General features: G+C 41.7%; 1 protein-coding gene across 1 annotated transcript; it reads right to left on the reverse strand.

The window, feature by feature from the left end:
* Nucleotides 1-17: 17 nt before the first annotated feature.
* On the reverse strand, nt 18-12,137 carry MCM6 (minichromosome maintenance complex component 6). Its single transcript, XM_010714102.3, has 17 exons — nt 11,979-12,137; nt 10,974-11,120; nt 10,303-10,413; nt 9,590-9,839; nt 8,814-8,979; nt 8,588-8,733; nt 7,892-8,042; nt 7,151-7,292; nt 6,014-6,155; nt 5,773-5,880; nt 5,005-5,160; nt 3,889-4,017; nt 3,212-3,373; nt 2,042-2,177; nt 1,617-1,784; nt 972-1,111; nt 18-298 (listed from the first exon to the last, which is right to left on the reverse strand). Exons 1-17 carry the CDS (start codon nt 12,086-12,088, stop codon nt 185-187), a joined length of 2,478 nt encoding a protein of 825 aa, XP_010712404.3. The 5' UTR covers nt 12,089-12,137; the 3' UTR covers nt 18-184.
* Nucleotides 12,138-12,508: the final 371 nt, after the last annotated feature.

Below are 12,508 nucleotides of genomic sequence, written 5' to 3' on the forward strand. Positions count from 1 at the left end.
TAAAAACTTTCCAGGTCTGCTCAGTGTGTATGATCAACCATACGTCACTGATTGCATATTGGTGCATTCCAAAGTAAAGCACTGATACAAGTTTGTTAGCTATACAGCAACGATTGCAAGAATGCAGAAAGAATGCACTTTCCAAAATGTCACTAGTCAGTTTCTACAGTCCAGTTCTCAACCCTCAGTCCTCCAGCATATAGTTGGGGTTGACAACAAGGTACGGGTCTTCATCAAAAGTCTCCTCTTCTTTGGAACCCCTCAGGCCTGACTGGGACAGTTCGATCAGAATGTGGTCCTGCAACAGAGAAAAAAAAAGTATTCAACAAGAACAGAAAGGATTGTTTGTCCTTTTTAAAAAAGACATCTCCTTTTTCTACTAGCAGCACCTCTTTCTGATGAATTATTTAACCCTTCTACCTGTGAATTCACTCTTTAGTAAGTTCCTAATTCCAACAATTACCCATACATAGCTTGGTTTCTGGGAAGGCTTCAGTCTATCATTTTCATACTTTTAAAGATGGGAAGTGTTTTTTTCTTTCAAAAATCCCAAAATGTTAAATGAGTAACTTCTTTGCAAATATACATTTTGATCCTGTCAAGTCATAATTTCTACTTCAGAGCTCTGTGTTATGTAAGACACAAGAACTAAGATGTTCTGTTTGTGCTTCTGCACGCTACTGCAACCAAAACTAAAGAAATACAGCAAATCAGCACTTACATATCTATGAATAAATAGCAGAAAATAAAACAGCACTGCAAACTCTCACTAATACACACTTCTAGTTTATTCCTGTGTTTTGTCTGTACCTATTTTTAACAAATATTAAACAAGAAAGGCACTTGTACTGCATCAGCCAGTGACATGAAAGCACAAAACATATTTCTCATATTAGGAAATTCTGCTAAAAATGAATCAGTGCAATGTATCTTAAACCTTTTTTCCTGTATGCACACATCTTTATACATACATAATGTGTAAGTCGGTGAATGACTTTCTCAATGATCTTCTTTTTGTTTATTAGTTCTTCTTCTGATTCAATTTCAGATTCTATTTCCTTCAGATACCAATTAATAAGTTCGCTCTTCTTTAATGATGAATCATCTTCTTCTGCAAATAAAAGTTATATTTAAAAAAAAAAATCTAATTCCAATACCATTCCACATAATTAGAAGAAACACAACAATTGTATGATACCTCTCAAATCATAGAAGAAAAGGATTTCTGTGTTAACAGTTATAATGCTGAAAAGACAAACACACAATAGCCTGTCAGGCTCCCTTGCTGTTCTTAAAACAACATGTTTTGTACAGAAGACTGCTGTATCGTGGTTTAATTTGAGATAGTTAGATTGAGAATCTAATTTTTCAGTTGTATGCATCCATGTGGTTCACAAATTACGAGCAGCCCAGCAAACACATCAGACTGAAGCTTCAAGAACAAGCAGCCATGAGGACTTGTAGCACCTTTTTCTGAGTAAGGGCAAAAGATCACCATCACACAAAGATTAAGAATTCATCCTTTCCTTGTAAATGTCAGATGCATTTGTACCAGCAAAGAGACAATTCACACATGGTGATGCTACTCAGTCCACCAACTTTTAACAAATTCTTACCTTCCTCTGCTTTTCTGAGGTGCAACACAAGAAGATTAGAAATTCGTCGGTACTCAGAGAAGCCCAGCCTAAGAGAAGCTTTGGGTGCTGCATCCTTGTTCACGTCCTCAGAATGGCCACCCATCCCATTCACAAGACCATTGACCCCAGCTGGAGCTTCTGCTTCACCTGTTTGGACACATGATCAACTCTGTAACACCTTTTAACTGTTTAATCACCTGAGCCACTAAACAGTGTTGCACTCACAGTCAGGCAAGTGGAGCACACAAGGAGGCTAAAAGTAAGAGAGTTAAGGAGCTGAGATTTCTAGACCTTGTGAGAAGAAAACAGGTGGGACATTGAAAAGAAGCATACACACAAACAAGGTAAGCTATAGGAACTGGAGGTACGTTTCCCCTTGGAAAAGTTCTCCACAAATATTTTACCATTAACTCCATCTTGCTCTTCTTGGTACTCCATTTCCTGCTCATCATCTTGGTCCAGATTGATATCAGGTGTCTCAACTCTAATGATAGATTTATTTAAAAGTCTGAAAGCTTCCTTCACATGTTTTGGATGAACCTGGGGAAGATTTAAAAAAAATACATGTTCTGATAGCTCCAGAAATTCACCCTGATCATGATAGTCTCTCTACCCATCTCACCTAATTAATCGTAAGCAGTAAAGACCCCAGAAGTTAAATTACATCCTGCCACAAGTATTCTGCATTCACATAAAGTTATGGAGGAAATAAGCACCTGATGGAACTTTTCAGGCTTTACCTATCATGTGGAGACAACAAATTTTAGCTCAAAGCTCAAAGAAAGATCAGTAGAGCATGAAACATGAAAGATATGGGTCTTAAACACAAAGACAGCGAAAAAAGTTATAATTAATGAGATCCTCCTATGGAACTGAAAAGCAAAAACTGGAGAAATCTTTTCTAGCTGAACCATACTAAAAACAGTCTGTTTCTTTCTAAGTTGAATTTAATTAAGAAGAATCCAAAGGATAACCTTCTTATACAGCAAGTGAGTAGGTTTCTATCATGTGTGTCACGACCCCTAATCAAGATTTCAAAGCAAATTTTGAAGTGGAGATAATGGCCATAACACAATATACATTTCAACAGAGGAGCTCACATCACAACTGGATCTCTCTGCATACTTTTATGGAGGTTCAGATACCTTAAACAATCCTGGCATTTTAGATTGCTGGTCAGAGAGTAAGAAATTATAAACTGTGCAAGATCAGAGAAGACAACAATAGCAGTCCTGGCTGGTAGTAATCAATAACTGTTCCTCTCTGTGGAACGATTTGACAGGTAAAAGGCTGAGAGCGCTGATACAACAATCATGCAAAAATATGCATGTTCTCAATTGGGGCCAGATGATCTCAGGTGGTTTTTTGTTGTGTTTTGGGTGCGTTTTTTTGTTGTTGTTTTTAGAAAGCAGTGTTTCTGGTATACAAATTCAGGCTGAGTACGATCACATCACAAGCAAAAACATGATCCCAGCTCTCCTCTTCACTCACAGAATTTAAATACATAAAGTACCTTGGTTAAAAAGCCAGAACTCCCACAACGTTTATATAAACTTCCATCAAAAACCCAATACCTCATCACAGCAGTGCATGCGGGCCATAGCTTCAGACAAGCGAATCATGCTTTCCAGCTGCCTCACTGTGATCCTCCAGGATGACTTTGTCACTCCAGAGCCGTCACGCTGCCGAAGACGTTTATACTGCTCCACTATGAAGTCCTCAGACTCTTTAGATATCTTTGGGAGATAAGATGGTAAGACAGCTTGCCATGTTAAAAGCCCTGAAGTTTATGCTTCTTAAATTAGTTAAGACTTCTGTACTAGCTACAGCTTTTCTCTGAAATATTCTATTCTATCACACACACCACACATAAATAGAATGACAATCAGATTAGAATTACATTGCAATAACGACTGCAGTAACAGTTATATTACAGGAAGTACTTTGACTCACCAATTATTCTACAGATTTTTAATCTATTCTTTTATTCTATTCCACTGACTTGCTTCTAGGCATCATTCATGCTTGTCTTTACCAGATTGTTTTGTCAGTTTACCTTTCATTCTGCATACAAAGTACTAACACTGACTACTGCTTTGCATACATGCTTTTTAACCTGACTTTATCTGCACGTATACAGATCCATCAAGAAAACAAACTACCTTCCACATGGAAATGAAATGGAAGCTTGCAAAACTCAATAAAGGGAGCTTTCTCATATGGAGTAAGTTACACAAGAAAGTGGAATTACCTTTGGTTTAAACTGTCTCGCAAACAACAGGTACCTTCTGATATCATCTAATGAATAGACACGATCAACAGATTCTTCTACTCTGGCATGCAGATCCACTATGCGTCTGGCAATGGCATAATCTGTGACCTGGGATATTAGTGCTCTGTTAGATCTCTTTCACAGCTGCAGCCAAATATCAAAACAACAGTTATATTCCTTCTCCCATCCCTTTCCCTCACACTCCTCGAGGCTGAGCTGGTCTTTCCAGCCAGAAGACACGGAGAATGCCCTGAAGATTTATAATACAAGCAAACAGCCAAGAATGGATGAAAAGCAGTTTTAGGATTTACAACCTCTTGGAATTCTCCTGAGTTACAAGTTAGCCACAGAACAGGCAGAAAGCAGCACTTTGCAGCGTGGGAACTGCTTGCTTTCTTTATATCCTGGTCTATCTATTTCAATAGCCCCTTCTTAATTACATCATTGCACTGAGCAAAACAGAGGAAAGAATAGTACTGAACCAACATTAATCTCTGTATCTTTTATGCTCCCAAGGCAGATGCCACACAGACAGGTGGTAGCCATCTTAACCTTAGTGACTAGCAGTTTGTAAAAATGACTGTTGTTAAGTTTGCAGGTCAAATCATCACAAGAAGAAAAGGAAGTATCCTTGTATTCAGCAGAGCATATTCAAATTGTATTGCCAGATTTTAACTTTGCAAAGAAAAAAAGCAGAAGCAAGAAGCTCTCACGAGACCAGCTTCACCTAAAACTGTAGAGGGCCACAGAGATGGGCAGAGGTCAGGAGCACATTATGTACAAGGGAACTGTCTGTTTATAGATGCAATGAAAGTAAATTGTTTTTGGAAGTACTAACTATCAAGAAAAGAAGCAACAGACATAAACTGAAGTTATGATTAGATACAACTCACAGTTTAAGAAACAACAGCAACAAAAAAAAGAATCTACACTGTAGTGTGCAACATTGCTGTAGTGTCCTAAAGAGGCTGCAGAATGCTCAGAATTCACCAGGTCAAGGATTTGCTCATCAGTGATGTGCTGAGCAAGAGAACAGACTAGAGACCTCCAAAGGGCTTTTCTGATATCAGTTATTCTACAATTGCTCAAAGTTACCTCATTACATTCATCCACAAGGATGAAGAAGAGATCGAACCGAGACATGATAGGAGCTGACAGGTTTATATTCTGCTTCAGTGACTTAGATCTGTCATAGCGCCCGCCAACTGGGTTTGCTGCAGCCAAAATGGAGGTTCTGGCATTCAGGGTTGCCTGACAAAGAAATAAACAAACAAAAAAAAAGACATAAACCATTCGCTAAACCAATGTACTGTAATTTGAAAAGATCAGTGTAACATCTTCTAGAGAATTTAATTAGCATGTTACAACAAAGGCTCTTCAGAAGAATCCAAACTCTCCTAACCAATCCTTTCTACCCAGCTCCAATATTGTATCATCCTCCCCTGATACACAGCATAATGATTCGATATTTTAATGTTATTACACATCTTCCATCATTACTGAACTTATAAGCCCTTAAAACTGCTATTCAGATCACCCTGCTTTCAAATAGTGCATATTTATGAATAATGCTACAAACAAACAAATTATTCCATTTTAGGCTTATGTCAAGGGATTTTCCCAACTAGTTCCCATTTTCTCTTTCCTGCTCGCTGTCTCTTTTCTCCTTTCAGTAAAATATCTGATTCTTTAGGAGCACAAGGCCCAGAAACTTTGCAGGTAAATGATTTCTCTCTCCCTGCCACAGTGAGGCAGCTGCAGAGCTGCCATGAAAATCTGACAGACAATGCCAGATCAGAGTGTACCACACACACACCTGGGCAATCTTGTAGACTACAAAGCCAAAGGAATAGCACAAAGTACCTTTACTCCAGCTTTAGTAATAGATATAGTCTGCTGCTCCATTGCTTCATGAATGGCCACCTGATCCCGCATGTCCATTTTGTCAAATTCATCAATGCAACACACACCCTGCAGTGAAGAATAAAAAGCAGGTGGCTCATTTAGAAAACTTTTGGAGCAAAGAATCTTCAAGACAGTTTGGGGCCTATAGTCATCAATTACAACAATTCCAAGGATGCAGGAACTGGGTTCCTGGACTCACATTATCTGCCAACATCAGTGCTCCAGCTTCAATGACAAATTCATGCGACTCTTCATCTTTTACAACAGCTGCTGTTAGACCAGCAGCACTGGAGGCTTTCCCACTGGTGTACACAGCACGAGGACTGAATTCATCCACATGCCTATGGAGAAAAGCAACAGTATGGAATTGTGTTGCACAAACTTAAGCACAGAGACCAAAGCCTACAGAAACTCGGTAACTTTCAGGAATCACTGCTTTCAACTTCTAAAGCCAGGACTCATCCCTTCAGGAGGCAACTGACCTTTAGGTAGGTCCTCGTATCTATAACGATAATTGAGTGAACCTTGGGAACTAATCCTTACCTAACTACAGCCTGGTTACACCAGCAGAAAAAGCAATCCAGACCTCCTCCCACAAATCTTCTGCTGACTTCACGAGCCAACACAGCTCCCCACAGGTCAGGTAGACATCAGTCAGCACAAAAGAAGAGCACACCACAGCAGGAAGCAGCTAGACTGACCACAGGCAGCCTGAAGCAGCTGTACTGCCTGTAGGCAGCTTAAAGCAGCTTTTGGTGTCTGCATATTTCTGAGATGTGGTGTGTGCTGCTCCTCGTGGAGAATGATGCAGTGATAAATGAGCATCGTAACAAAATAAAACCATATGAAATAGAATTTCAAGTAAAAAAAAAAAAAAGATTATAGCTTAAGATGCAGCATTATAGACATGATTATTTTGTAATTACTGTTCAGATCTAACAGCTTTCTAGCTGAACAAAGCGATGGGACACACCAACTTAGACTAAGCTAAAACAAGTGAGAAAAAAAGAAAATTACAATTTAATATTTTAAGATGTGCTATTTTATGTGTGTTTTAGTATTCAGTGACTTTCAAAGGTATAGAATAAACCATACTTTCCTAATTATCTAAACAACAACAGCAACAAACTCTTAATTCAACTACTTGTAATTACCACAGGGACCTGTTGCATTTCCTTTAGCCCTATTCAAATAACTGTCCAAACAATTCCTGGAAAATTTTCTCAACTATTTTACTTCCCTCTTCTCTGTTTAATGTAGAAAAGGCACAATACACATCTATAGCTCTGTTCACACTGGTCAATATTTAAATATTGAGTTTTAAAGAGATTCTTACTTTAGAAATTGACTCTTGGCTGTACTGGGATCACCAACAACACAAACATTGATGTCCCCACGCAGTGAAGTGCCCTCTGAAGTGGTCTTAGGAACTCCTCCAAAAAGCATCAGCAGGACACCACGTTTCACTTCATCATTACCTGCCCCAGAAAAAACACCCAGCTAAAAATCCACACGCAACTCCACATTTTTCCTATTTTAAGGAAACTTCAAAACACTTGGGCACATCTTCTCAGTGTTTACCTGTTTCCTAAACTTCCACTAAAGCTGCATTTATGAACTTGATACAGTTTCAGGGAAGAAGGGCTCAGAAGGCAGCTGGATTCTTTATGCTATCATAGCTCAGAACATGGACAAAAGTCCACTGATCAAACTTCTCAGACATGAGTTCTCAAACAAGTTCTGAGCCAGAAACAGCAGCAAACATATATGCACGTGCATGTACGTACATCAGAGTACAGATTAGGAACTCCTACATCTTTTGAAGAAGGCAAATACAAAGAGTAAAGTTTCATAGTAAACGAACCAATAGCAAAACCAATCATCTTAACTATTCATGCAGGCCCTAATGATTTCATGTAAATCTGCAGAAATTTGGCTCTGTTTTCTAGCATAACCAGTTCTGAAGGGGAGTGTTTGAGATAGGTGGTACTGAGCTTTCAAGAATTCCCCAAATGGTACTACACAGATAGCAGAAAGAACTTGTATGTCACAACTGAAGCTACAACTGGAGTCTCACCATGGATAGTGGGGAAGAGGCTGGTACACAGATTATGATAGAGATTTTTATCTTGGCTCATTTCAAACACCTTTTCCCACTCTTTCACTGTCATTTGGTTTTTAATGCTTTCTGCAGTCTGTTCTTCATCTCGAAGCTCTTTTCCACCAAACTAAACAAGGGAAATTGAAAAGAATAAAAATAAAACCATGACAAACACGATCATTACTGAATGCAAATACTGCACACCAGAGCTTACACAAACTTGCCCTCCAAACTGGGTAGAAGAACGCATTTATGAAGACTAATCATAGGCTAAGGAAGCCCATCATCTTATACTTTTAGAAAACCAAGAAGCATAAAAACAGCATAGACAACTCCATAGGGAGCAAATGGAGTCTAAGCTCGGTCCATGAGCAAAAAGACAACAGATGCTTGTTCGTTCAGAAAGTAAAAATAGAGAAAAAACCCCACCAGTACAGCTTCCTTTGACTAAAACTTGCCATTTTACGTGTCCTTCCCTAACCAGAACTTAAAAGATCTTTAATTACTCTGGAACACGGCAAGAAATTTCTACATCCAGAAAATTGCCTAATGCACACGAGGTTGGTACACATACATATTTAAAGTTTTGTACACCCTCATCCTGTAATTTGAGGTAAGAATACAGAGCAGAAATCATCAATAATTTTCTATCTCTTTTCTTTCCAGACTCACCCGTGGATTTGTTGGTGCAACGTAACAGGCTAAAAAGACCAGCCTGTAGGACAGCTCTCTGACTCCAAGGGCACGAAGTCCCCGGATTCCTTCAGCTTCATAGCCCTCTGTCCCACTAACCCGTGAGCCAGTTTCTGCACGTACCCCTGCCGTGAGAATAAGAGTCAGAACAGCTGCAACCAGAACAAGCTGCACAGCATTGAGGTGATGAGCAGTCGCAACAAACCTGGTGTTGACAGCTGAGCCACATCAGGCACAACAATCAGCGATCCTGTGAAGTCACATTTGTCACCTGCCTGAGCAGATTCCACTGCTTCTGCACGCAAGATCACTTCCACGCTTCGAGGAATGCTGCCTCGGGGCAGCTCGGCCTGCGTCTCTTGAATGCGAACCTGAGGAGGTACAGAGCATTAAGCACTCAGATGTCGCCAAATCTGCAATGCTTTGAAAGCTAAGCTGCTAACAAATGCAGTAGGAAGTATTTGCTTGCAACCATCTGATTCAATCAGGTGGCCTGGGGAAGCTTAAGAGGATTCACAGGAACCGCAGTGCCAAATCTGAAGTCAAGGAAAAGCACCGAGGCCACTCAGATTCTACTCAATGCGACGCGTTATCGTGAGATGCGATGTGCTGAGGATCCACAGAGTAAATCCATGTGGAAGAGTAAAACACCACAGATACAAAAAAAGACACCTCTGTTCAGACTTGCATGAAATAATTATGCATGACATATCTGTGACAGGAGACTGATAAAGGCTTGAATACGTGGGTTTTCAGTGGCTTACTTACATAATAAATGTCATGCAATAAAACTGTTTAGATTCTATTTATAATTTCCCATGCTTAATCATAAGTCTTCAAAGAAAGAAAGAAACAAGGTGCAGAAACTCCAGTGCCTTTATTCAAGGTCTTTTTAATGTGCAGCAGCAGTAACACCTTTCAAACACCACAATAACATCACATCACCATTTGTCACCCCCCCATCCAATCTCACCACTGTACCTTTTGGAAGTCAACAAATCTTGATTTGTTTGTATCCAGCAGGAATCTCCTTCTGTTGGCACAGACTGGGTTTCTGCAGATGTTTGGCTGTGTGTACTTAAATTGCTGTTCCACATCCTTAATCACTGTCTGGCAGTCTAGGCATAGGAAGGTTCCACTGACAAGCTCTGGATGAACTGGGTGGGTACGTACCACCTGCCCACTGATACGCATCAGCGAGCCAATTTTGGCAGACGTCAGCTCTCGAATCCTGTGTAGAACAGAAATTAATTCCAGATTAAATTCCTAGTCCAGCTGACACTTCATGCCCGGAGTACTCAAGTAGTGGCAGTATGCTCTCATTCCATTTGTAACAAAAGAACAATTGTAACAAGCAAAAGAAACAAAGTTAAGAAAAACAACTTCCCATTTTGTCATTTTACATACTTTTAGATTAAAATAAATTACATCATTGGCACTTCAAAAGCAACACATTATATTAGATTTTAAAATACAAAAGTTAAATTAGTTTGTCAGTATCTGCAGTCACTTCCAGTCCAGCATTTGTATGATTCACAAATGAAAAACTGTTTCATAAAATCATACAATTTCTTCACAATTGTACAGGTTAAGAGTACCTTTTATGCTGTATAATGAGAACATTTTCAATACCCTTTGACATCTTTTTCCAGTAGTGAGAATATTCAAGTTTCTAAGATTAATAATCATCTTACTTGTGTCTGGTAGGCAGATCCTGAAATGCAACATAGAAGTCCTTGCTTGCAGGAACACTTCCATGGTCTCTAGCAAAAGTCTTTACTGCTCGGCAAAGATAAGGATAAACCCTGAAACGAAGGAAATAAGTTTGATTTCTATATGAGATATCAAAATGTCTTTTTCACTTTAGACTACATCACACGCTTGTATCATATATTTGCAGGTTCTGGCTTTTACAACCACATTATGAAAAAACACACAAAAGCTCATCTAAATACGCTAAAAATGAGCTTGCTGTGTGATTACTACATTTTTTAATTGTATGAGAAAAGATTTTTGAGATCTCATTCTATGGCACTTTTCTCCTTATATTAAAAAGCAGAGCCTCAAAATGAGCCACTGGGTCAATAAAATAGTTTCAGAGAGATAAGCTCTAGAGCTTATCCTGCATTCTCATTCTGCCCGCCTATTTCTTTATCAGAGTAAATGAAATTGCCTTGTTCGTTCGGCGTTTTCAGAAAAGCAGAATTAGTAACTATGAATTTGTTAAGAAATAATTTTTGATGCAGTAAAAATAATTTCCTACGTGTGAGGTTTTTCAGGATACAGAAAGCAGATGAACCTCAGGTCAGACCTTTGGGCTGCGACTGCTGCACTGGTCAGATCTCAGGCAATCCATACACTTTACCTGTAAAACTCCTCCTGAACAGTGGTAGAGAGCTGCTGATTGAACTGCTCCAAATCCACAAAGCTCACAGTGAGGGTGTTCCGCTCCGGTCGGATCAGCTCTTCAGCATCACGCAGGTATTTGACCTCCCCATCGCTGTTCTGGAATCTGAAAGCAAACCAGGGAAATGAGCGACAGTTATACATCAGACAGAAACCAAATACTTCTAGATTCAAGAGGGAAGGATTGTATGTGCAAAAAATCAATGGAACCCCCCATTCCCTCACAGACGTCTCTTCCAGCAATATTTTCTCCCAAGCAACAAGCCATAGGACAAGAGGAAACAGTCCTCACATTGCAGCAGGGCTTTAGGTTGGATTATAAGAAATTGTTTTCATTTTAAGGGCTGTGAAGCATTGAAACAGACTGCCCAGGAAGCAGTTGAGTCACAGTTCCTGGAGGTATTTAAGAACGACACAGACGTGGCGCTTAAGGACATGGATTACAGAATCACAGAATCACAGAATTGTAGGGGTTGGAAGGGACCTCTAGAGATCATCGAGACCAACCCCCCTGCCAAAGCAGGTTCCCTACACCAGGTCGCACAGGTAGGCGTCCAGGCGAGACTTGAATATCTCCAGAGAAGGATTAGCAGCAGACTTGGCAGCGAAAAGTTAACGGTTAGACTTTATGATCTCAGGGGCCTTTTCCAACGCCAATGGCTTTCCCTCTGCCCCCCTGCGATCACGCCGGCACACACACAGGCCAGGCCTGCACAGCTGCTTTGCCACACGGACTGCGTTTATCGTCCAACCAGGACCCTGCCAGCCCGGCAGGCCGAGTTCTGCTCCCTCAGCACCCCTCAAGGGCGGCCTCCACGTTTCCACAACAAGGCCTGGAGGAACCTCACGACGTTACCACAGAGCACCTCACAGCCGGGCCCGAGCTCTTCTGAGGGGAACGAGGGGCAGGGCCGCAGACCTGCCGGGACAGACCCCCCCACACACACACCCCGGCGGCACTCACTCCTCGAGGAAGTCCTGGAACAGCTTCTGACACTTCTCGGCCACCTCATCGCGCAGCTGCTGATGCTGCTGTGCCGCACCCGCGCCGCCGACCGCCACGGCCAGATCCATCGCTCCCGCTGCCGCCCCGCTCCCAGCCCTCGCCCCGCCCGCCGCCCTTCGCGCCGCAGCCCCGCCAGCCAATGGGCGGCCGCCGTCCCGCAGAGCCCCGCCCCTCGCCCCACCCTTCCTCTTCCCTCTCGGGCGTTTTCGCGCCAAAAGCGAGCGGCGCCTCAGGGCCGTGGGTGGGGCTTGTGCCACGCCGAACGCGCACGCACCTGGCCCTCAGGGCCGCTAGACCTGCGTCGTCGGCAAAGCTTTGAGCACTCCAGCCCGTGGGGGTGCAACCCGCCCCGTAACCGCGCGCTGAGTCATCCCAGAGCGCGAAGCCGGCGGGTGCCGTCCCGATGGCGGCACTGGGACCCAGAGCTCCGAGCTCTGTCGGGAAATGGCTGCTCTGCGCCGATTACATGCACGGCACGTGCGCTGAGG

Source organism: Meleagris gallopavo, chromosome 7 (assembly GCF_905368555.1).
Source record: "Meleagris gallopavo chromosome 7, MGAL_WU_HG_1.1, whole genome shotgun sequence".
NCBI lineage: Eukaryota > Metazoa > Chordata > Aves > Galliformes > Phasianidae > Meleagris > Meleagris gallopavo.